The sequence below is a fragment of the Dermochelys coriacea genome, chromosome 8 (genome assembly GCF_009764565.3).
Source record: "Dermochelys coriacea isolate rDerCor1 chromosome 8, rDerCor1.pri.v4, whole genome shotgun sequence".
Lineage (NCBI taxonomy): Eukaryota > Metazoa > Chordata > Testudines > Dermochelyidae > Dermochelys > Dermochelys coriacea.
The window spans coordinates 71,046,275-71,072,357 of NC_050075.1; the positions used below are offsets into that span (position 1 = coordinate 71,046,275).

The following is a 26,083-nucleotide window of genomic DNA, read 5'->3' on the forward strand; positions in this document are numbered from 1 at the left end:
TCGTCCACTGTCACCCCTAGGTCCTTTTCCGCAGAACTGCTGCCGAGCCATTCGGTCCCTAGTCTGTAGCGGTGCATTGGATTCTTCCATCCTAAGTGCAGGACCCTGCATTTATCCTTATTGAACCTCATTAGATTTCTTTTGGCCCAATCCTCCAATTTGTCTAGGTCCTTCTGTATCCTATCCCTCCCCTCCAGCGTATCTACCACTCCTCCCAGTTTAGTATCATCCGCAAATTTGCTGAGAGTGCAATCCACACCATCCTCCAGATCATTTATGAAGATATTGAACAAAACGGGCCCCAGGACCGACCCCTGGGGCACTCCACTAGACACCGGCTGCCAACTAGACATGGAGCCATTGATCACTACCCGTTGAGCCCGACAATCTAGCCAGCTTTCTACCCACCTTATAGTGCATTCATCCAGCCCATACTTCCTTAACTTGCTGACAAGAATGCTGTGGGAGACCGTGTCAAAAGCTTTGCTAAAGTCAAGAAACAATACATCCACTGCTTTCCCTTCATCCACAGAACCAGTAATCTCATCATAAAAGGCGATTAGATTAGTCAGGCATGACCTTCCCTTGGTGAATCCATGCTGACTGTTCCTGATCACTTTCCTCTCCTCTAAGTGCTTCAGGATTGATTCTTTGAGGACCTGCTCCATGATTTTTCCAGGGACTGAGGTGAGGCTGACCGGCCTGTAGTTCCCAGGATCCTCCTTCTTCCCTTTTTTAAAGATGGGCACTACATTAGCCTTTTTCCAGTCATCCGGGACTTCCCCCGTTCGCCACGAGTTTTCAAAGATAATGGCCAAGGGCTCTGCAATCACAGCCGCCAATTCCTTCAGCACTCTCGGATGCAATTCGTCCGGCCCCATGGACTTGTGCACGTCCAGCTTTTCTAAATAGTCCCTAACCACCTCTATCTCTACAGAGGGCTGGCCATCTCTTCCCCGTTTTGTGTTGCCCAGCACAGCAGTCTGGGAGCTGACCTTGTTAGTGAAAACAGAGGCAAAAAAAGCATTGAGTACATTAGCTTTTTCCACATCCTCTGTCACTAGCTTGCCTCCCTCATTCAGTAAGGGGCCCACACTTTCCTTGGCTTTCTTCTTGTTGCCAACATACCTGAAGAAACCCTTCTTGTTACTCTTGACATCTCTTGCTAGCTGCAGCTCCAGGTGCGATTTGGCCCTCCTGATATCTTTCCTACATGCCCGAGCAATATTTTTATACTCTTCCCTGGTCATATGTCCAACCTTCCACTTCTTGTAAGCTTCTTTTTTATGTTTAAGATCCGCTAGGATTTCACCATTAAGCCAAGCTGGTCGCCTGCCATATTTACTATTCTTTCGACTCATCGGGATGGTTTGTCCCTGTAACCTCAACAGGGATTCCTTGAAATACAGCCAGCTCTCCTGGACTCCCTTCCCTTTCATGTTAGTCCCCCAGGGGATCCTGGCCATCTGTTCCCTGAGGGAGTCAAAGTCTGATAAAGAAAGGACAAACTAAAAACATGGGGGGGGGGGAAGAGAAGAGGAGATGGGGAACAGGCAGAGAGAAACCTCATGCTTAAACAAAGTTTTGGGGAAGCTGAAACAACGGGGGTGGCAAACAGGGAAGAGAGAGGAAGGAAAAGAGCAAGCTAAAAAGCACATGGGTTGGGAAGGGGAAGAGAGCAAGGCAGAATGCTTTGAGAAAAATAGCAGCAGGAAGTTCATTTCTACATCACTTCCTGAGCTCTGGTTGGAGAACTCTGAGAGAAAACATAATTTTGCCACCTATACTACAATACTTAAGCAAAATTTAATGAACTATCACATTATTAAATGAAGTTCGGAATCTTTAAATCTGTATTTTAGTTCAGGAATCCATCTAATCCCTTCAAAAATAATTTCAACCATTCTTCTATATATACCAATACTCACTAAGTACCTAATTTTTCAGCAACTTTTATATTCAAGTATGCATGGACAATAACTCTCACCTGGTTGGGACAAAATCTTGCAGCCAGAAATAGGAGATCAATGTTGACAATATAATTGACAAAGATGTTGCAAATCCTTTTAAAATATTGTCTGCATATTTTATAACGGCAGCAATCACAAGGCCCCCCAGTGCCTGCAAAAAGTTTGAAACACACTTAAGATTAGTACATATTTTAGATTTTTTTTAAATGACAGATATGGCAAACACAGGCATATCTTCAGACTATTGTATTTAAAGTTATGAAATGTTAATCAGTGTGTTTGAGCCAGGCCCTGAAAACATGAACATTTCAAAGACCATTATAATGAGATGGGCAAGAAGATATGAGCCAGTGGAATATTTATAGACCTTTGTATCAATACATGCTATATGTATTTGTATGTTCCTAACTCATAGGATGAGGCTTCCTTTGAATTCACTGTGGTTAAACAACAATGTAAAAGAAGAAGTGAGAGGCAAAAAGGCATCCTTTAAAAAGTGGAAGATAAATCCTAATGAGGAAAATAGAAAAGAGTATAAATTCTCGCAAATGAAGTGTAAAAGTATAATTAGAAAGACCAAAAAATAATTTGAAGAACAGCTAGCCAAAGACTCCAAAAGTAATAGCAAAAATTTTTTTAAATACATCAGAAGCAGAAAGCCTGCTAAACAACCAGTGGGGCTACTAAATGATCGAGATGCTAAAGGAGCACTCAAAGACGATAAGGCCATTGCAGAGAAACTAAATGAATTCTTTGCATCGGTCTTCACTGTTGAAGTTGTGAGGGAGATTCCCAAACCTCAGCCATTCTTTTTGGGTGACAGATCTGAGGAACTGTCCCAAATTGAGTTGTCATTAGAGGAGGTTTTGGAACAAATTGACAAACTAAACAGTAATAAGTCTCCAGGACCTGATAGTATTCACCCAAGAGTTCTGAAGGAACTCAAATGTGAAACTGCAGAACTACTAACTGTAGTCTGTAACCTATCATTTAAATCAGCTTCTGTATCAAATGACTGGAGGATAGCTAATGTGATGCCAATTTTTAAAAAGGGCTCCAGAGGTGACCTTGGCAACTACAGGCCAGTAAGCCTCACTTCACTACCAGGCAAATTGGTTGAAACTATCATAAAGAACAAAATTGTCAGACACATAAATGAACATAATTTCTTGAGAAATAGTCAACATGGTTTTTGTAAAGGAAAACCTATGCCTCACCAATCTACTAGAATTATCTGAGGGAGTCAACAAGCATGCAGACAAAGGAGATCCAGTGGATATAGTGTATTTAGATTTTCAGAAAGCCTTTGATAAGGTCCTTCACTAAAGAATCTTAAGCACTTAAGCAAAATAAGCAGTCATGGGATAAGACGGAAGATTCTCTCATGTATTGGTAACTGGTTAAAAGATAGGAAACAAAGGGTAGGAATAAATGGTCAGTTTTCAGAACGGAGAGAGGTAAATAGTGGTGTCCCCCAGGGATCTGTACTGGACCCAGTCCTATTTAACATATTCATAAACTATCTGGAAAAAGGGGTAAACAGTGAGGTGGCAAAATTTGCAGATGATACAAAACTACTCAAGGTAGTTAAGTCCCAGGCAGCCTGCGAAGAGCTACAAAAGGATGTCACAAAACTGGGTGATTGGGCAACAAAATGGCACATGAAATTTAATGTTGATAAATGCAAAGTAATGCACATTGAAAAACATAATCCTAACTACACATATACAGTGATGGGGTCTAAATTAGCTGTTACTACTCAAGAAAGAGATCTTGGAGTCATTGTGGATAGTTCTCTGAAATCATCCACTCAATATGCAGCGGCAGTCAAAAAAGCAAGCAATGTTGGGAATCATCAAGAAAATGATAGATAATAAGACAGAAAATATCATATTGCCTCTATATAAATCCATTCCCCACACCTTGAATACTGTGTGAAGAAGTGGTCACCCCATCTCAAAAAAGATATATTGGAATTGGAAAAGGTTCAGAAAAGGGCAGCAAAAATGACTATGGGTATAAAACGGCTTCAGTATGAGGAGAGATTAATAAGACTGGGACTTTTCAGCTTGGAAAAGAGGTGACTAAGGGGGGATATGCTAGAGGTCTATAAAATCATGAGTGGTATAGAGAAAGTAAATAAGGAAGTGTTATTTACTTCTTCTCATAATACAAGAACAAGAGGCTACCAAATGAAATTAATAGGTAGCAGGTCTAAAAACAAACTCAAGAAAGTATTTTTTCCATGCAATGCACTGTCAACTGTGGAACTCCTTGCCAGAGGGTGTTGGGAAGGCCAATACTATAATGGGGTTCAAAAGAGAGCTAGATAGATTCATAGAAGATTGTCCATGGACAGGAATGCTGTCCCTAGCCTCTGTTTGCCAGAAGCTGGGATTGGGTGACAGGGCATGGATCACTTGATGATAATCTGTCTGTTCATTCCCTTTGGGGCACCTGCCATTGGCCACTGTCAGAGGACAGGATACTGGGCTTGATGGACCTTTGGTCTGACCCAGTCTGGCTATTCTTATGTTCTTATTCTGGAATCACTAGGGGGCGATCACTGTAAAATTCCAAAGCTGGCTATGCAGATTCCCAGCCCCTTGAGGCTTGGACTGCCTGAAGAGGAAGGGGCAATGACTGGTTTTACCTGTTTTTTCCGGAGGCTTGGAGATAAAAGGCCTCTGGGGTATAAAAGCTGAGTGTAAACAGACTCAAAGATTTTCTTTTTGATTGGGCAAAAGGACATGACCTTTTGTACAAGGGAGGGCCCAACTATGTTGAAGGATTGCAATTAACGACTGGAGTCTGTTAGGGTCTCCACAGGACTGATGGGGAGCTATTGGTCAAGTGCTTGGGATCCTGTTTTTGTTCTATACATTTTCTCTTAATGTTTTTTATCCTAGATTAAATGTGCTCTGCTTTGAAAGAGCTGTGTGGTAACTTACCACTAGTAAGAACACTAACCACATAGAGAAAGCAGAGAGCAAGAGCTAGACACTGGTCAGACATGCTTGCAGAGAAACATAATGCAACTACAGGCAGCTGCAGCCTAAAATCCTGGTCAGAAGAGAGTGGGGGTGCAGACTCCTGATCAGAAGACAGCTGAAGGCTAAAGTCCTGAGACCTGAGCAGGCATTCCTTCAGAAGACCACAGACAGGAATTAAAGGTGCTTTTACCTGAAACTGTGATATGTAATTGATGATTTCAGTGGTAACATCTATTCAAGATCTTTGCACACATTTCTTAAAAAGTTTTTAGCTATGTATAAAAGGCATTAGGTATTTTTATGCTATTGTAGATATGGAAGATGAAAGCAATTGACAACAGAACTCCTTCTGTAGAACAGAGATCATACTACAAAGAGGACATTACTAGGGAGTGGGTGTACTACATTTTTGGCTCATAAAGATGGTTATGAGGGTGGGCTGTGTAACAGCTGGTAAGTTTTATTTTCTTTATTAATCTGTTTTTAATATTACAAAATCAATTTTGTTATACAATTTTATTGTGCAGAATGTTTGATAAAACTCAATGCTTGGATTGCTAATAATTTGCAGTTTCTCTATTTAGAGGTTTATTTTGCCACTAATGCAAGGGACATTTACTTGCAAAATTCCTATTAGCATTAATGGGAACTACCAGTGTAATTTCCCCAAGCATTTATGGGGAAATAGGTTCCAAGTGCCTTTTATGTAAGCATATGGGTTTAGATACATTACCTGTAGAACTACAACTATCCAGGTAAGTTTGTTATATCCTTGAAAAAATCCATTCTTTGACAGAAGTTCTCCATCATATATGTACACACCCATCAATCCAAATATGCTACCAAAAAATCCTAAAAGATAAAAGACAGACCTGAAAGCTTGAAATGAAAAAAAAAAGGGGGGGGGAGGAAGAGGGAGGGTGTCCACTCCTATAACTCGATCTGCATGACTACTAGGGTCTGCCCACATAAATCAAGTTTCAAGATCAGGCCTTGGTTTGCAATATAATAACCATGTTTAAACCCAACCAATGGATCTGACAGGAACTTTTTTTTTTTTTAAATAGTTTTTCCTCTTATAACAGATTTTGATCATTTCAATTATAAGACCGATGTATTCTTGGCCCTTGTTGCGTTACATGTAAGCCTGCAGATAACTCCAGTGTATGGATATAATTTTTAAAAAAGATACTCTCAAAAGATTTTTTTATTTTAAAAATTATTTGCAGTTTATAATGAACCTGTAAGAAGCTTAAAATCTGTTTCCTTATGGTTTTTTTAAAAGTTCTATTTCGTAAACGCATTTGTTGTTACAGAATTTCTCCTGAATGTTGTGTTTGTACTGGAACTGGAAGTGTTAGAGCATTACTTCACAGAAATAAATTATGGGGGGGAAAAATCTGTTAGATCGTGATCCTGTATTATACAAATTTTAGAAAAATATTTAAAAAGGAAATTGTGACTAATATTTCTTTAATTTCTGAATAGAAAACTTAAAAACTTTCTAAACATTTAACATAATGAAAGACATTATTCAAACTATTGCATCATCTTAAGTTAAAATAACTGAAAATTTTAAATATTTTTCTGAAAAAGCTGACATGCCTTTCACTATTATAAACCTCAAATTTAAACTCGTAGCTCAATGTATCATTACCCCATGCAGTCATTTTAAAACCCTGTTTTGAGAATGTAATTGTTCTCATATACCAAGTAATGGAACATTGAGGGGGGAGGGTGCAAGAGGGGACAGGGACAACATCAAAACTGATAAACTTGTCTGTATTTGTAGATTCCTTTCTGCATTGTAGAAAAAAATCTGAAGAACAATTTATCAAAGAATCATCACTTTTCAACATAGTTATGAATATTTACTTTGTAATCATTTCAAATGTGTGCACTGCTGTTAGATCCTTTCAATGAGGATGACTCCAGAGTTTTAGTTAAATTTTAGACTTGGCCTGGTTCAAATAAACTTGTAGCGTTCCCCTACAAAGTACTTGAACTGTGATTGTGGTCCACATCTGAAAACCCAAGATTCAGTGCAAGTTCTCACCCTCCACCCGAATTCTATGCCATGCAAAGGGTGGGTGAGACCAAATCTGTAGGACCATAAGAGACAGTAAGCATAACTAATGCATTCAGACCGTGCGTGCGTAGACAGTTAGAAGTATAGTGAATCCAGTTTTCCTGTTAAGCAGGAAAACTGAAACCAGAAAATAGATTAAGACTGTTCAATTACATGCAATAGTAAGTAACCATAAGTAAACAAGTGTATTAATTTTCCCTCCATCTTGAAAGATTAAGAATATATACAGTTCCCGAAATTAAAATACCTTTTCAAAGCGTATTCAAATCTTATAACACTCTTCTCTATGTTTAGTCAAATTATGAATATTTTTAGTTCAATTCATTGCAACGAGGAGAGCTCAAAGGAAAAATAAAAGTTCAAATTCTGCTGGAGGCATTTACTTAAATGTAAATACTTAGAGTAGAGTTGCAAAATAGATGGAGATTATATGTCCATCCTCTGCCTACTAGAAGAAGAAGGGTGTCTCCTTCCATGACCAGTTAGGAGGCAGGGGAACAAGAAGAGGTACTGCTGTTTTCCACCCACGTGAGAAAACTGGTTTCAAAGGGAGCGGAAGCCAGTTCAGAATGGATTGTCCCTGTCATCTTCAAAAGCCATTTCCAGGGGATTCAGAACCACTTTTGAGATGGCTGGTGTGAGAGAGATAGAGCATGCAGTAGATGAGGATAGTGAGGTGGTAGAATCATGATCCTAACACTGAGAGCTAGGATCATAGTTCATCCATGTGAACAAATGTGGTTAATAAAGGAGTTCACTGTGTCTTTAAAAATGTCAATCTATAATCCCTATAGTCACAGATATAGGAGTTATGTTTATTTTTACATTCTTACAAAAATATAGCTTTAAACATTTATTTTGTTCTACTGTATGTCTAAATTCTATAAAAACCTCATTAGATAGTGTCAATACTTTTGAAATCAATTCAGTATTTATGAAAAGTGTTGGATTCATATTACTGGACACATATTACTTTATAAGACAATCACACCATCTTTCAAATAAGTCACATAGGATACCCTTATCTGAAATGCTCCACAGTCCAAATTCAATTGGCTATATTCCAGCTGTTTTCTAGAACCCATTAGTCTCCATTTTTAATCAAAGTAAACAGACTTTCAACTGTTGAATTAGCAAGTTAAATACAATAAGTGAGTTTAGAGCAGGATGCAACTCCTGGCATTCCTGTCAGCAAAATAGATAAACTTGCTAAATGTTTATGTAATAATTTGATTATCCACAGCATGATAAAATATGATTATACTTATTTTACTGTACATCTGAATTTTGTTCACTGTTCATTTGAATGCGATATCACTTTTTTAAATGGCCAAAACTGGACTTACCAAGTTGGATGTTTCTGATCCAGACAGACTGTTTGGTTTCTTTTAAAATTTTCTCAAAATAAACCCCAGCAAATCCACTTGAAAAGCAGGCTATAAGGACTGCTAGAAGACCAACAAATTGAGATCCTGCTGACAACTCTTTAGTTGTTGTTGATTGAGAATCTGAGGGCCACTAAGTGTAAAAACAAAACAATGTGTGTACATTTAAAAAAAAATGATACAAATTATTTCATAAAATTAAGTTTTAATGTTTATAGAATATAAGTTTGTTTTCTATCAATGGTCTATACTGCTGATAAATGCAGAAAGGTTTATTGTATTATTGCCAAGTCTTGTATTCTGTTATCACATATTTTTGAAAATTTCAGCCAAATCTACCGTTAACATTTTTTCCTTTATCTTGTTGAATAAGGGATGAAATTCTGTGCTCACTGAAATTAACAGAAAAACTCTTATTAGTTTCAACATGGCCAGGATTTCACCCAAGATATTTTATGAATGGCAGGATAGATATTATATATAGTGTTCATGTGTATTATGTTTATTATTTTACAAAAATGATGCAAGGCTGTAGGCAAAGGCATATTGAAAAGTCTCTTAAGAACTATAAGAGGTTAAAAAAATAAAAAAGTAACTCAAAAACTTCAGAGCAGACAAAAATTTTTAATTCATCTCAGCAAACTCTCCTATCCTATGATTCTACCCTGGAAATGTAGTATTTGACTCTGTTAATTCTCGGGACACAATACAATTACCTACTTTCAAATACTTGTGTCCCTTAATAAAAAGAATAAAAGAAATCCCAAATAACTTGGACACATGCTATTAACATTTACCTGTACAAATGCAACTCCCGTCATCAAAATCACTAACGATAACCACTGGTATACACCTAATTTCTTACTTAGCATGGACACAGAAAATAATGCTGTAGTAAGAATTTTTAATTGATATGTGACCTGAAAAGAGAAAATAAAGTAATTACTATACAACCCATCTTTTGTCTGTACAATTATGGAAAAATCTAAAAACACAATACCTGATAAGTGGCTGCATCTAGATTTGACAGTGCTACATACAGCAAGTTATTCTGGAGAGTATAAATCCCTGATGGAATAGCAAGTTTAAGTGTTTCCATAGGCTTGTTAACAATTTCATCATGTAGCACTCTGTTCAGAGCCCGTAAATTGCACTCTACTCAAAGAAATAATAAAAAAGATAAAGATTAAAAAAAGAGACAGGAAAAATGGGAGGGCTACAAATTGTAACAGCTTTTTTAGATTGCGACACACTTTTTACGACAACTTTTGTCTTCGGAAAACTCAAAATGCTGTATGATCTTTCTCAGGTTTTTACATTGATTCTACAAGGTATGCAAACTCCTGATACTTTGTATGATAGTAAACTGTCTGCATTAGCCCAAAATACTAAAGCTGAAACAATTATCCAAAATAATGTTCATAAATCCTATGTTGATTACAATTTCTGTGACTAAGAATTTAATAAGGCTTCCTAAAAAAAAAGAGAAAAAAAGCAAATAAGTTGAAATCTTTCCACTTGAAACTTCAACATCGCTTCATTTTGCAGCTCGATCTTTTGTTTAAATTTATACCGAGATTATGAAAACCCCTTATGTGTTTATGGATATGTCACTTGAACGAGATGTGAAGATTTTTGTTTGAGAGCTGAAAACCAAGGACAAGATATTGAGGTTCTGGAAAGAGGAAAATGATTGTGCCATATAAAACATACAATGTGAGAACTAAAGTGAGTTTGAAAATACAGCGAGTTCTTTTGATCTTAAATATTGTGCTTTTTTCTATAATACTGAAACAGCTTCTCTCCTTTCATGACCTCACTGTGGCTCATGCACTTGTCACTTATGCTTCAAGCACATTTACAGCTTTGTACCTTCCCTTTCTCCTACTCTTACTTGTTCTTCTCTAAAGATGCTTTCTGGGTGAACAGAAGGTTCAGGCCTGTTACCAGGACAACAGTTCTTACCCTACAACCATGGCCCATCAAGTGGAATCTCTTGAGTATATATTTATACAAAATGTACAAAAGATTATATTGTGTGCTTAGGTATGAGGTGCAAACAGAGGTCTTTCCTGCTTCTAGGTTAACTTTCTCATAGAAAGGGGTTTTAGATCTTCTTTTCACATATTTTGATGTGGGAAGGGCAATCTTTTGTTCTCTCTGTCTTGGTATTTGCATAGCTCCTTATCATCACAGCATTCGAGCACCTATTTTTGCAGCTGTCACCGAAATACAACAATTGATAAAATATAGGAAAGCTACTTCTAGATTAAAACCTGAAACATACTGCTATCTTTGTAGACCAATAAAATGCAGGCCATAATCTTCAAAAATTCAGCAACAACTACTGCAGTAGAGGATAAGTAACGAGGTCCTTCCTCTTTCAATGTCCGAGAATATCGCATAGTCAAAACTAAACTAGTGGTCTGAAAGACCAGGATCCCCAAGGAAAGGTATTTTAAATTGGTAGACATTTCTTGACTTTCACTTTCCTGAAACAGAATAAAAAAGAAAAAAATTAAAAGTTAAAACCAAAAACAGACAGTTCCTCTGTGAATTAGCATTTTTAAAGGGTATCTAGGGTATTCACTGAAGGGAATTAAGAGAGAGTTTGACTATCCAATTCCCTAATCAGAAAACAATGGTGTAAAGAACGAATTCATTTCCTGGGGGCTGGATGTAGTAAAATAATCTATGGTGATACTACCAAATCTTAGGAAGAATAATTCTTATTACATAAGAAACATCTGCTATAATAATGCTCTCGATTCTCACTCAGTTATTATTACTATGCAGGTTTCAGAGTAGCAGCCGTGTTAGTCTGTATTCACAAAAAGAAAAGGAGTACTTGTGGCACCTTAGAGACTAACAAATTTATTAGAGCATAAGCTTTCGTGAGCTACAGCTCACTTCATCGGATGCATTTGGTGGAAAAAACAGAGGAGAGATTTATATACACACACACAGAGAACATGAAACAATGGGTTTATCATACACACTGTAAGGAGAGTGATCACTTAAGATAAGCCATCACCAGCAGCAGGGGGGGAAAGGAGGAAAACCTTTCATGGTGACAAGCAAGGTAGGCTAATTCCAGCAGTTAACAAGAATATCAGAGGAACAGTGGGAGGTGGGGTGGGAGGGAGAGAGAAATACCATGGGGAAATAGGTTTCAGAGTAGCAGCCGTGTTAGTCTGTATTCGCAAAAAGAAAAGGAGTACTTGTGGCACCTTAGAGACTAACAAATTTATTAGAGCATAAGCTTTCGTGAGCTACAGCTCACTTCAGCTCACTTCATCGGATGCATCCGATGAAGTGAGCTGAAGTGAGCTGTAGCTCACGAAAGCTTATGCTCTAATAAATTTGTTAGTCTCTAAGGTGCCACAAGTACTCCTTTTCTTCATGGAGAAATAGTTTTACTTTGTGTAATGACTCATCCATTCCCAGTCTCTATTCAAGCCTAAGTTAATTGTATCCAGTTTGCAAATTAATTCCAATTCAGCAGTCTCTCGTTGGAGTCTGTTTTTGAAGCTTTTTTGTTGAAGTATAGCCACTCTTAGATCTGTGATCGAGTGACCAGAGAGATTGAAGTGTTCTCCAACTGGTTTTTGAATGTTATAATTCTTGACGTCTGATTTGTGTCCATTCATTCTTTTACGTAGAGACTGTCCAGTTTGGCCAATGTACATGGCAGAGGGGCATTGCTGGCACATGATGGCATATATCACATTGGTAGATGCACAGGTGAACGAGCCTCTGATAGTGTGGCTGATGAGATTAGGCCCTATGATGGTATCCCCTGAATAGATATGTGGACAGAGTTGGCAACGGGCTTTGTTGCAAGGATAGGTTCCTGGGTTAGTGGTTCTGTTGTGTGGTGTGTGGTTGCTGGTGAGTATTTGCTTCAGATTGGGGGGCTGTCTGTAAGCAAGGACTGGCCTGTCTCCCAAGATCTGTGAGAGTGATGGGTCGTCCTTCAGGATAGGTTGTAGATCCTTGATGATGCGTTGGAGAGGTTTTAGTTGGGGGCTGAAGGTGATGGCTAGTGGCGTTCTGTTGTTTTCTTTGTTGGGCCTGTCCTGTAGTAGGTGACTTCTGGGTACTCTTCTGGCTCTGTAAATCTGTTTCTTCACTTCAGCAGGTGGGTATTGTAGTTGTAGGAATGCATGATAGAGATCTTGTAGGCGTTTGTCTCTGTCTGAGGGGTTGGAGCAATTGCGGTTATATCGTAGCGCTTGGCTGTAGACAATGGATCGAGTGGTATGATCTGGATGAAAGCTAGAGGCATGTAGGTAGTTTCACTGACCGCTATTCCTACCTACATGCCTCTAGGACAGGCCCAACAAAGAAAACAACAGAACGTATTATTCATACGTATTATTCATATTATTCATACGTATTATCCAGCTGTATTATTCATATAATTCTGTCTTATATAGATATGGTATCTCAGAGTTTAAGTTTTTTTCAAGGTAACTATGTAAAGTGGCTATAAACTGTGGGTACTTAAGGAAACAACATAAATTTGACAAGATTTGTAACCATTCAGCCACAGACGGAGATTAACTGCATTTCTGTTCTCTGGGCAGCAAGATTATTTTCAGCATGTAGTATCTGGCTGCATACATTTTTGTAAAAGCCCATTGGTCCTGGAATAAATCAAGTAGAAAAACTTTTTAAGTAAGAGGTAATACAGGACTACTGGCGTTGAAAATTATCTGGTTGATCATTAATCAGAATTGAGCAATATAAAGGCCCTATGTTCTTTGCAGCAAGTCTGACCTTAAAGCTGTGGCAATCAGGTATAGCAGACTGAAGATTTTTAGCAGTTTTAGATAAATGCAAAAACTGAATTATTTAACTAAATATGAAAATGAATGATAGTTACTACAATATCATTTATTTACATAATTTGATATTAAATTATCAGTTTTATGCTACTCCGTTTTTATATCTTCAATGCATTGGAAATTATTATTTTAGAGAAGATGTTAAGGTAAAGCTGAAGCTTTCTGCACTTGGATTTTTTGACACCTGGAATGGTGAAGAAGGCAGTATTTGAGTTTGTGAGATAAGCACATTATTCTTAGGCTGTCTACACAAAAAAAACTTGGATAACTTTCCACCTGTGGTAGCAATGGTAGAGGCTATACAGTAGACAAACACTTGAGTCCTGTCTACACTACAGCCTTCACTTGCTGGCATAGTGAAGCTACACTGATAGTGAAACAGAGGAACTAATTTTCCCAGGATAGGAGAGATCTAATATTGCCCCATTTTATTTTCAGAGGTGTGAGATTACAGTATGTCCATGTTGTATTAGATTGCTTCTGAATCCAGCAGATCTTAGGGCTGAAACCCAGTAGTACTGTATGAAATTAATTTTGTATTACATTGTATGAATTCCAAGCCACCATATTTTCTTCTTCGATTTTTGGTAAAGGTGATCTTGCATATTAATATGAGAACTTTGCCAATTTTCATTCACAGCAAAAAATTCCTCCTACCTTCTACCGTGCCCATCCTTTCTTTTAACAAGGAGTGTTGGGGATCTGGCTACACAATCACCATTAGACGGTTAAAGAGAATATGTGTTTCTCCTAAAATACACACTTTTAAAACTCATAATCAAAATGCTTCTGAACCAAATTCCTCTGAAATAAATTCATAAAATTAGAATAAAGACCTTTGCAGAATCCTTTGATTGTGAACTTCTATATTCTGTGAACTAGCAATGGAATATTGAAATATAGGTCATCCCTACAGCTGGAGTTTTGAACAGTGCTCTGAGATTTCCATTTATTGAAACACATCAATATATTAAGTAATTTAAAAATAGCACTAATGGTTTAGCCAGGATGATTGTCAAATTAATATTCAGCATCACAAATACCATCACAAAAGCTTTTCCATTAAAACAAAACAAACAAACATACACTAGACAAATGTGAAAAATACATACAGAAATGTTGTTTTGTAGTACAATCTTCTGTTCATTAACTGCCATGATTCGGAAAACAGAAATTTTAAGATGGTGTGATTTAAGCTTGCCTCCTTAAAATTGATCTCAAATCCTTGGGTCATTTTTTTTCAACCAATTCTCTCCCCCGCTTCCAAGCAGATTTTTAAACAGGATAAAGTGCCTCAAAAAGGTAGTAGCAGTAGAATGTCAAATTTGTATTTCATAATTCCCTGAAGAAGCCACAGAGTTTTACAAATGATGCAAAATAAACTAAGTATGGTCAGTGATGTAGAGAAAAGATTGCTCTCTGAGTTAAGAGTTGAATTCAGAATAGATTCCATGAAATGTGGCCTCATTAGTGTTCAGCAACCATGGCTTGTACACAATAATCACATTGAATTCTAGGGTGTAGGGCTGGTGCTATATATCAGAATAGTCACATGCCAGGAATTCTGTAACAAATGAACTTACATATTCCAACAAATCACCCACCCATTTAACTTTGCAACTCCCCAGTAAGTTTATTAGCTTTGCGTCTTTCCTCATTCTTTTCCAGAGAGATAACGTATCAGCTTATACAACTTAGTACAAACTTGGGACTTAAATCCACTGAAACACATAAACGGGTCCTGAACTTTGAGTATCTGAATCGTTTCATTGGCTTCAGTGGGACTACTCGTATGCTTGGAGTCAAGCATATGCTTAGGTGACTTGCTAGGCTGGAGTGCTCAGCACTCTGCAAGACATTAAAGTGGCAGTGGCTGCCAGCAGCACCTAAGTCAGAGGGAGTGGCTAATCAAACCTAGCAATTTGTTGGCATAGGTACTTTGTCTTCATGAGGAAAAAAAAAGTGTGTTTTTAACCCTGTGTAAACATCCTAGCATACACAAGGCAATTTGCAGTTTTAATACATTAGCTGGCTGTGGGAAAACCAGGCTCCCGCCAGGGTTTACCTCAACCAACTAACATGCTAAAACTACAAAATACATTATCTACACTAGGATATCAACAAGTGTTAAAATCATATCTTTCTTCCTTTGCCATATGCTGCACTGGTCTCAGTAGCCCCACTCCCCCAGCTCCCTTTGCAGGAGCATCAGGAGGCTGGAATCCTCCACAGAATTTCCCAGAAGTGGCCCTTCAAAAGGTCCCCAACATCCTTTAGGAAGGAGGGACTCAGCAGCAGCTTCATGTCCAAGTAGTATGGCCTCATCAAGTATTTTATGTTTACTCTATCCAGTTTTGGTGAGCTACACATTGCTCACTAAAGGCAATTCCTGTAGAAGATCTGCAGAAAGCTCCAAGAGCAGCAAAACCAGCACTGTTCCACTGAGTCCCAGTTGCAAAGATGCTGCACAGGAGAATTTAGCCCCTCCTGCGTGCCACAGAACAATGCTATGTGATGACTCCTCATACCATACCACTCAAGGGATTTTGAAAGCTGGGGCATCAGCAGCAATTCCATGACTTGCCAACTTCAACTGGAGGGAGAGTGCAAAGGCTGTGGCAGTTGCTGCAGTAGCAATGTGAGCACTTCCACTGGTGATATACAACTTAGGAAGGAATAAGATTCTGTCCTACCCTAATCCTCACAGAAAACCCCCAAAACAAAGCTTATTTACTTACACTTTCCACAGGAATGAACATTTGGCCCACTGTCTAGCAGGAAGGCCAATACTCTGCGTTCAGCTCTGCTACCTCTCACAGCATTTCTTTCTGAAACGCTGAAAAAGTTGAGAGCCCTCTCCCGCTGCAAACCTGTTTTTTATTGTTACACAAGTATTCGGTGGGGAAAAATTAGAAGATAAATTGTTCTGGGAAATGTATCTCAGTGATGTGAATGGAGACAGGCTGATCCTTTTTTGCTAGGTCATTTTCAATTTGGCCTCTACAGACAGAGAAATCATATATGGAGGAGTCCCTTCAAAATAACCCTGGGTTCTATTTTTGGCAAGAACTAAACAAAAACAACTACAGTCGACCACGATAATCCAAATTTCAGTCATCTGACTCTGGGCTCCTTGCTCCTGTGTCTATCAGTCACACTGACAGTGTTCTGATTATCCAAAATGATTCAATATCCTCCATTAGATTTGAATAGTTCAAGTTGAATTGTTGTATTCCTCTTCCCACACTACTACAGCTCACCTACAAACAATTTCTCCAGAAAGGCCAGCTTTACAATCTGAGAAACACTGTTTCAGGAATATTAAAAAGAGAAGTGGTGAGTGAAAGAAGAGAATACTGAAACAAGGAGTGCCCAAATGAAAAGGTAAAAGAGAAAGCATTGTGACATTATATACGCATGACAACATTATGCATGGCTGGAATATGGTATAGAAGAGTACAGCTTGCTCAGGAAGGACACGCAGGGAAAAAAGGGAGGAGGTGTTGCTTTATATATTAAAAATGTATACACTTGGACTGAGGTTGAGATGGAAATAAGAGACAGACTTGTTGAAAGTCTCTGGGTAAGGATAAAAGGGGTAAAAAACAAGGGTGATATCATGGTAGGGGTCTACTACAGACAACCAAACCAGGAAGAAGAGAGGGATGAGGCTTTTTTTAAGCAACTAAAAAAGTCATCCAAAGCACAGGGCTTGGTGGTGATGGGGGACTTCAACTACCCAGACATCCGTTGGGGAAATAACACAGCAGGGCACAGATTATTCAACAAGTTATTGGAATGTACTGGAGACAATTTTTTATTTCAGAAGGTGGAGAAAGCTATGAGGGGAGAGGCTGTTCTAGATTTGATTTTCACAAATAGGGAAGAACTGGTTGAGAATTTGAATGTGGAAGGCAATTTGGGTAATAGTGATCATGAAATGGTAGAGTTCATGATTCTAAGGAATGGTAGGAGGGAGAACAGCACAATGAAGACAATGAGTTTCAAGAAGGCAGACTTTGGCAAACTCAAGGAGTTGGTAGGTGAAATCCCACGGGAAGCAAATCAAAGGGGAAAAACAATTGAAGATAATTGGCAGTTTTTCAAAGAGACATTATTAAGGGCACAAGAGCAAGCTATCCCACTGCGTAGGAAAGATAGGAAGTTGGCAAGAGACCACCTTGGCTTAACTAGGAGATCTTCAATGATCTAAAACTTAAAAAAAAGAGTCCTACAAAAAGTGGAAACTCTGTCAAATTACAAAGGATGAATATAAACAAATAACACAAGTATGTAGGGACAAAACTAGAAAGGCCAAGGCACAAAGTAAGATCAAACTAGCTAGGGACATAAAGGGTAACAAGAAAACATTCTAAAAATACATTAGAAGCAAGAGGAAGACCAAGGACAGAGTAGGCCCCTTACTCAATGAGGGGGGAAAGACAATAACAGAAAATGTGGAAATGACAGAGGTGCTTAATTACTTCCTTGTTTCTGTTTTCACCAAAAAGGTTGGTGGCGATTGGACGTCTAACATAGTGAATGCCAGTGAAAATGAGGCAGGATCAGAGTCTAAAATAGGGAAAGAACAAGACAAAAATTACTTAGACAAGTTAGATGTCTTCAAGTCATCAGGGCCTGATTACATGCATCCTAGAGTACTCAAGGAGCTGACTGAGGAGATTTCTGAGCCATTAGCAATTATTTTTGAAAAGTCATGGAAGACAGGAGACATTCCAAAAGACTGGAAAAGGGCAAATATAATGCCCATTTATAAAAAAGGAAATAAGGACAACCCGGGGAATTACAGACCAGTCAGCTTAACTTCTGTACCCGGAAAGATAATGGAGCAAATAATTAAGAAATCAATTTGCAAACACCTAGAAGATAATGATAAGTGATAAGTAACAGTCAGCATAGATTTGTCAAGAACAAATCATGTCAAATCAACCTGGTAGCTTTCTTTGACAGGGTAACAAGCCTTGTGGATTGGAGGAAGTGGTAGAAGTGGTATATCTTGACTTTAGTAAGGCTTTTGATACTGTCTTGCATAACTTTCTCATAAACAAACTAGGAAAATACTACCTAGATTGAGCTACTATAAGGTGGGTGCATAACTGGTTGGAAAATTGTTCCCAGAGAGTAGTTATCAGTGGTTTGCAGTCATGCTGAAAGGGCATAATGAATGGGTTCCCGCAGGGATCGGTTTTGTGTCTGGTTCTGTTCACTATCTTCATCAATGTTTTAGATAATGGCAGAGAGAGTATACTTATAAAGTTTGTGGACAATACCAAGCTGGGAGGGATTGCAAGTACTTTGGAGGACAGGATTAAAATTCAAAATGATTTGGGCACACAGGAGAACTGGTCTCAGTAAATAGGATGAAATTCAGTAAGGGCAAATGCAAAGTACTCCACTTAGGAAGGAACAATCAGCTGCACACATACAAAATGGGAAATTACTACCTAGGAAGGAGTACTGCGGAAAGCGATTTGGGGGTCATAGTGGATCACAAGCTTAATATGAGTCAACAGTGTAACACTGTAGCAAAAAAAAAAAAAAAAGCGCACAAACATTCTGGGATGTATCATCAGGAGTATTGTAAGCAAGACACGAGAAATAATACTTCCGCTCTACTCCATGCTCATTAGGCCTCAACTGGAGTAGTGTGTCCAATTCTGGGTGCCACATTTAAGGAAAGATGTGGACAAACTGAAGAAAGACCAGAGAAGAACAACAAAAATTATTAAAGGTCTAGAAAACATGACCTATGAGGGAAGACTGAAAAAATTGGGTTTGTTTAGTCTGGAGAAGAGAAGACTGGGAGAGGACATGATAATAGTTTTCAAGTACATAAAAGGTTGTTACAAGGAAGAGGAAGGAAAATTGTTCTTCTTAACCTCTGAGAATAGGACAAGAAGCAATGGGCTTAAATTGCAGCAAAGGCGGTTTAGGTTGGACATTAGGAAAAAGTTACTAACAGTCAGAGTGGTTAAGCACTGGAATAAATTGCCTAGAGAGGTTGTGGAATCTCCATCATTGGGGATTTTTGAGAGCAGGTGAACAAACACCTGACAGAGATGGTCTAGACTATACTTAGTCCTGCCTTGAGAGCAGGGGAGTAGACTAGATGACCTCTCGAGGTCCCTTTCAGTTCTATGATTCTATATTACACAGAGGAACAGGCAAAGTATAATACAAGTAACCACTCATGCTAACTAACAAGTCGTGTGAAGCAGAAAGGGGTCAGTTAAAGTCACAAATGACTATAATAAAACTAAATAAAACTAACTGATTTACCATGAAGTTTCCTGCCAACTGAGCTACCAACACTAATCATCATACTACTACTTCTGTTGATTCATATTTTCTCAGCCAATTAACAAAAATGTCTCAGTCTTACTGAAATCAGAAACATTAAATTAGATGTAGAAAGATTACAAAGACACAAAACTTCTACGGTAGTTGTGAAAAACTTCAAAACAGAGCATGTAGGTTTAGTAGCAGTAACTATATTTTGTGTTCTCTTGAGTCCCAAAAACATTATATAAGTAGATTTAAATAATGAATTTGTTACAAATTCCAATGCAACTGTGATTTTCACATTCTGATATTAAGCATTTGTAAAAGTCAGACTGTTATCACTACAAGTTGAGAAAAATCTGAGTGTTCTCAGTTATAAAATGACTAATACAGTACTCAAAAGCAGCCCTACAAAGATTATGAATATTATTGCTCTATTCTTCCCATATTACATCATTATTTCTTACTTTTATTATTAGATATCATCCATTTGCAATTCTTTTAACTGTTATTGTCTGTCTAGCCCTGGGATTTAAAATAATTAATTCACAATTTTAGAGTCTACATCTCCCAAAGGCCTCATCAGGAATTGCAGGCACACTGTACTTTTGAGGAGCAAGTCCTTAGGGACTTAGGCAATGTGAACTGCACGAGGTCAGCATCTCTCCGATTCAGTCTGGAAGTATTACAGTTGTAGAACTAAAGCATGCTGGTGACATCTTCATAAAATTCTGTCTACACATAAGGGTGCACTTAACGCTGGCAATCACTGATGCATTCTCAAAATGTTCCAGTATTGATTGAACCAGAGACATTTAAAAAAAGAATAGTGAAGGCATATTTATTTCCATTTTAGACTCTAATCCTGCAACACAGACTCTGGGACTCCATGCAGCTACAGGTTTTCGCCCACCAGTAACAGCTTGCAAAATTAGGGTGTTAGTCTGTGGCTGTATATCACAAACAACAACATAGAGAGTAAACACAAAGTTTGTGTTAACATTGTTTCATGTGCCGTAACAGAGAGCTGAAGTAAATGTTTAAACTACTTTGTACAGATTCATAATTATGTTTGGCAAGAAAATATCTTTTGTTACTATCTTATCTATTTTTCTTTTTTGTTTTACTGAAAGTTAAATTTGAAAATAAATAAAACAGTGTCAAATTGTTCTTATTGTTACATTTTCAGCCTTCACAGTGACAATTATCTGCTAACATAAACTGCACTCAGGAGAGCTAAAAACTAAATTAATTTGAAATTTTCAGGGTTGAGGCTTTTTTAGAACATAAGCATTGACTGACAGGATGTTCTGCTCCAATGGAATGTTAGTACATTTGACTATCAATGTCTTTTTGCACAGAAAAAAAAATCAAAACACGAAAACATTTAATCAAGACACCTGCATTTCTGCAAAAAGTGAAACTGTAGAGAACTGAAGATTCAGGACCTGAGTAAATGCAGAGGGTAAGCTTAACTATGGTTCAAGTTCTGCACCCCACCAAAAGATATTAAAAAGAGAGGTAATAAATAAGGTGAAAGTTTGTAAATTCTTTCAAGTTAAACAGGTTTGTGCATACCACCTGTGTTTGCGTTTCCTGAAAATGGAAGACAAAAGAGGGAAATGAACTGAGTTGTTAATGCCACAGTTGACAAAAATACTACAGAGGGAAATGTTAACAACAAGACTTTGGCAAACAAGGAAGGGAAAACGAACAAGAAAAACTGAGTGGAAGCAAACCTATCTGAATTCTACTAAAAACTGATGCAATGCACAGAATATGAAGCTACTGGTACATACAATTTGAAGCACCCATTTTCAAATGTTATTTCTCTGTACAATGTTATATGTGCCTTCTCTTTCTTCCTAAACTCCAGTCCAACTCTGACGCTTTACTCTTCTGCCCATATTAAACAACAGGAATACAGGCTAGTTAAAACAACAAAACTAAAATTTTTTGTATGATGGTTATATTCCTTAAGTCTTTTACAGCAGCTGAGTGTATCAGTAAGCCATTCTGCACAAGATCTACAGGTTCAATAAAGTATATTAGGGCTGTCGAGCAATTAAAAAAATTAATCACAATTAACTGCACTCTTAAACAATAATAGAATACCATTTATTTAAATACTTTTGGATGTCTTCTACATTTTCAAATATATTGATTTTGATTACAACACAGACTACAGAGTACAGTGCTCACTTGATATTTATTGTTGATTACAAATTTGCACTGAAAAAAACAAAATAGTATTTTCAGTTCACCTAATATAAGTATTGTAGTGCAATCTATTTATAATGAAAGTTGAATTTACAAATGTCGAATTATGTACAAAAAACCCCTACATTCAAAAATCGAACAATGTAAAACTTTAGAGCCTACAAGTCCACTCAGTCCTACTTCAGCCAACTACTCAGACAAACAAGTTTGGTTACATTTGCAGGAGATAATTCTGCCCACTTCTTGTTTACAATATCACCTGAAAGTGAGAACCAGCGTCACAAGATATTTACATGTGCCAGATGCGCTAAAGATTCATATATCCCTTCATGCTTCAATCACCATTCCGGAGGATGTGCATCCATGCTGATGACGGGTTCTGCTCGATAACGATCCAAAACAGAGCAGACCGATGCATGTTCATTTTCCATCATCTGAGTCAGATGACAACAGCAGAAGGTTGATTTTCTTTTTTGGTGGTTCAGGTTCTGTAGTTTCCGCATCTGAGTGTTGCTCTTTTAAGACTTCTGAAAGCATGCTCCACACCTCGTCCCTCTCAGATTTTGGAAGGCACTTCAGATTCTTAAACCTTGGGTTGAGTGCTGTACCTATTTTTAGAAATCTCACATTGGTACCTTCTTTACATTTTGTCAAATCTGCAGTGACAGTGTGCGTAAATCAAACAACACGTGCTGGGTCATCATCCGAGATTGCTATAACATGAAATATATGGCAGAATGCAGGTAAAACAGAGCAAGGGACATACAATTTTCCCACAAAGAGTTCAGTCACAAATTTAATTAACCCACTATTTTTTTAATGAACATCGTCATCTTGAAAGCCTGTCCTCCGGAATGGTAGCTGAAGCATGAAGGGGCACACAAATGTTTAGCATATCTGGAACGTAAATACCTTGCAACACCGGCTACAAAAGTGCCACGTAACGCCTGTTCTGACTTTCAGGTGACACTGTAAATAAGAAAAAGGCAGCAGTATTTCCCGTAAATGTAAACAAACTTGTTTGTCTTAGCGACTGGCTGAACAACAAGTAGGATTGAGTGGACTTATTGGCTCTAAAGTTTTACATTGTTTTGTTTTTGAGTGCAGTTAGGTACAACAACAAAAATCTACATTTGTAAATTACACTTTCACGATAGAGACTGCACTACAGTACTTGTATGAGGTGAATTGAAAAATACTATTTCTTTTGTTTATAATTTTTACAGTGCAAATATTTGTAATCAAAAATAATATAAAGTTAGCACTGTACACTTTGTATTCTGTGTTGTAACAGAAATCAATATATTTGAAAATGTAGAAAAACATCCAGAATATTTAATAAATTTCAATTGGTAGTCTATTGTTTAACAGCACAATTAATTTTTTTTAATAGCAGTTAATTTTTTTAGTTAATCGCGTGAGTTAACTGCGATTAATTGACACTTCTAAAGTATATCTAAAGGTAGTAAAATATTCTGTGAGTGAGAAGCAGTACACAGATGGCAATTAGAATGCACAGAAATTCTTAATAACTAAAAGTCTACCAAAAAGTATTGTTGAACTAGTTTATGTGCTGAAATGTAGATATCCATTAACACTTCCTAAATGTCACAAACTTTACTAAATAGTAAGAGTCAGAAAAATGATATTTTTTCCCATATGTAGTCTCTATACTACATGTGCAAAGTCACAATGGTTTTGTAAATAATTTCACTTGGACTAATCCCAATTACTATGCTTCTTGTTTTAAAAACCTCTCCACAGACTTGCTCCACTCTCAAACCACACTCAAATCAACATTGGTTTCCTCTCTGTCCCCTCCTATTAACTCTCCACAGTTGTCAGGCACACTTTCAACTGTGCTTCTTCATATAGCTGGAACTTCTTCCATCCAAACCATTAAATCATTTTATCATTTCAAATCTCACCTCAGTCACTTTCTTTTATTTTTCTGTTTGTGACTCATTCTCTTTGTAAGGCACTTTATAGACAATACCGTAAAACAAGCTGTATTTCTCTTGGTACTTACTTTCTTTAGCAATGTTTTCACATTAAATAAAAAAATGCTCTAGCAAAGTTTCTCTCCACTTGTAGAATCTGAACAACCTGCTCATTCAACAAAGCTTTGTTTTCAATAGGAGCTTTCCTAAGGGCAGCTTTTCTACTTTTTCTATGCAGTTAAGGAGTTTAAAAAAAACTAAAACAAAAAATAAAAACATACAACTGAATATTTTCATGATGGGAATATAAAATGCATCCAGTACAAAAAACACGATGATTCCATCTTGTTCCAGCACAGCTACCAAACTCCCAGAGCACAATACTACATTTCCCCTTTTTACAAGCATGCTGCTAATGACTGAGTACCAGAAAATGCATTTTTAAAAAATTCTCCACAGGATAGTTACACAAGAAAACTTATTTGCTAAAAATTCCCTCTCTCTATGAATCCCTCTCAACTCTGCTTCAATTAGATAGTCTTCTGTGGCTAAGAGTTAGGGCCCCTTCAAGAATTGGGAGGGTATGCCACTGACACTCTGGCACATCGAAGTGGAATACTCCAATATCGCTGATGTCTGACAAGGAGTCCAATGATATCCTCACTTGCCTGTGCATAGTTTCAAATACTACTGTAACTTCTTTGGGGCAACAGCTGTCTCTTCCTAAGTATTTGTAGAAAACCTAGCAGCGCGGGGACCAGTATTCCCTCTAATTTTTCCCACACGTGTGGAATGAATTTTATGCGCACCAATATGGAGGTGATGTGTGGAAGTGATGTGTGACACATCACCTTCATATTTGTGCACATAACAAAATTAATATGGTGGGCGTTACTGGAGCCGAGGGGTTCAGAGTGTGGGAGGGACCTCAGGGCTGGGGCAGAGGGTTGGGGTGCAACAAGAATGGAAATTGAGAACCTCAAGTATTGCATGACATATTTAAAGTTACCCAAGGTTAAATCTGCAGTTCCTTCTCTACCTCACCTCTTACACACAAATGTAGATCCCAGAAATAAGATCTCACAAGTTACATGATTATTAAGCAAGATCAAATATTGAACCTGTAAACATTCAGTGTTCCTTTATGTAGGAAATTGAGGAAGTCATTGAGTTGACTAATATCAATAGTGTTTATGAGATTTAGAATTACTGTACATGCACACTGGTGCAAAAGTTTTATATTGACATAACAGTTATCAAGCCAAACCCTGTCTGCCACATAGGCAGTAAGGCATACAGTATCACATTTTTCTCTCCCTTTTTTTTTTTCCTTCTATAAAAAACAGTGCATATACTGTACTATTCATTGTATATATCACTGTAGAGACAGGCCTCAGCTGCAAAATTCAGATCCTAATATGAATTTCCCCCAAACTTGGGGGGTCTTCAGTTCTGGGTTTTGGTTCAGGCCCCACCTCAAATATAAATACATACATAAGGCTTGTCTTCACTACAGTGTTAGTCCCAAGTATAACTCAAGTACTGCCCCCATCCCAACTCCTGTCCACACACAAAAACCTCCAATTTGAATTAAGGAGTGCTTTAAACTCAAGCTAGCTTGCAAGGTTATGGGTTGAATCATGAGTGCTGCTGAAAACTGAGCTAGTAATGGGGATGCAGCTACAGACTGGTTTAGCACAACGAATAACTGCTAATACAACCATTCTGTGTAATGCTGTTTCACAGCGTGGCCACTCTCACTCGAGTTAACTGTTGCTATGAAGTCAAACCCACAGGTGCTTATCAGCAAAAAACAGTAATTACAAATAAAGTTATACCTCTGTACAATGCAGATGAATTGACATTGTTGTGGAAGCTTAACTTTTGAATAGTCTGTTGTATGTGGAGTGTTTCACATTGCTCAAAATGACATCCTTCTTTCATTGTACCAAATGTTCTGTGTCCTCCAAATTCTTCCTCAAAAGTCACTGCTTTCCCCTTGCTTTCCACAAGTGACCTCCCTTCCCATACTATATACCCTGATCTGCCACATTCTCAATTAAAAATATAGATTATGAGCTTCATTCAAAATATAATGCAACTCTCAGTATCTTTGTTTACTCTTGCCCTACTGTGTCCTTTGTCGTCTTCATTTTCTGTTTGCTTGACATAGATTGTAAAAATTTTGATCTCAAAAACCCCATACAAAGTTCTAATGTTACAACATATTTCTTATAAAATATGCCTAATACTGTGTTAAATGTGGTTTAATTTATGTGCTACTTGGAAGGATGTGTATTTTATATTGCTGTGAATCAGAGAAACTATCCAAG

At 37.7% G+C, this 26,083-nt stretch overlaps 1 protein-coding gene across 3 annotated transcripts in view; it reads right to left on the bottom strand.

The window, feature by feature from the left end:
* SLC35A3 (solute carrier family 35 member A3) overlaps positions 1-26,083 on the bottom strand; it is a 30,384-nt gene that overhangs the window by 3,483 nt on the left and 818 nt on the right. The window contains exons 1-7 of one of the 3 annotated variants that reach the window (XM_043491073.1): positions 10,725-10,929; positions 9,438-9,592; positions 9,235-9,357; positions 8,399-8,570; positions 5,709-5,815; positions 2,671-2,680; positions 2,001-2,121 (exon numbers count right to left, since the gene is read on the bottom strand). In XM_043491073.1, the coding sequence (XP_043347008.1) occupies positions 2,001-2,121; positions 2,671-2,680; positions 5,709-5,815; positions 8,399-8,570; positions 9,235-9,357; positions 9,438-9,592; positions 10,725-10,911 (875 nt within the window). In that variant the 5' untranslated portion in view covers positions 10,912-10,929. Of the gene's footprint in view, positions 1-1,987; positions 2,122-2,670; positions 2,681-5,696; positions 5,816-8,398; positions 8,571-9,234; positions 9,358-9,437; positions 9,593-10,724; positions 11,241-26,083 lie in introns of those variants that run through there. The other 2 variants (XR_005294567.2, XM_038414391.2) reach the window with 2 other exon arrangements.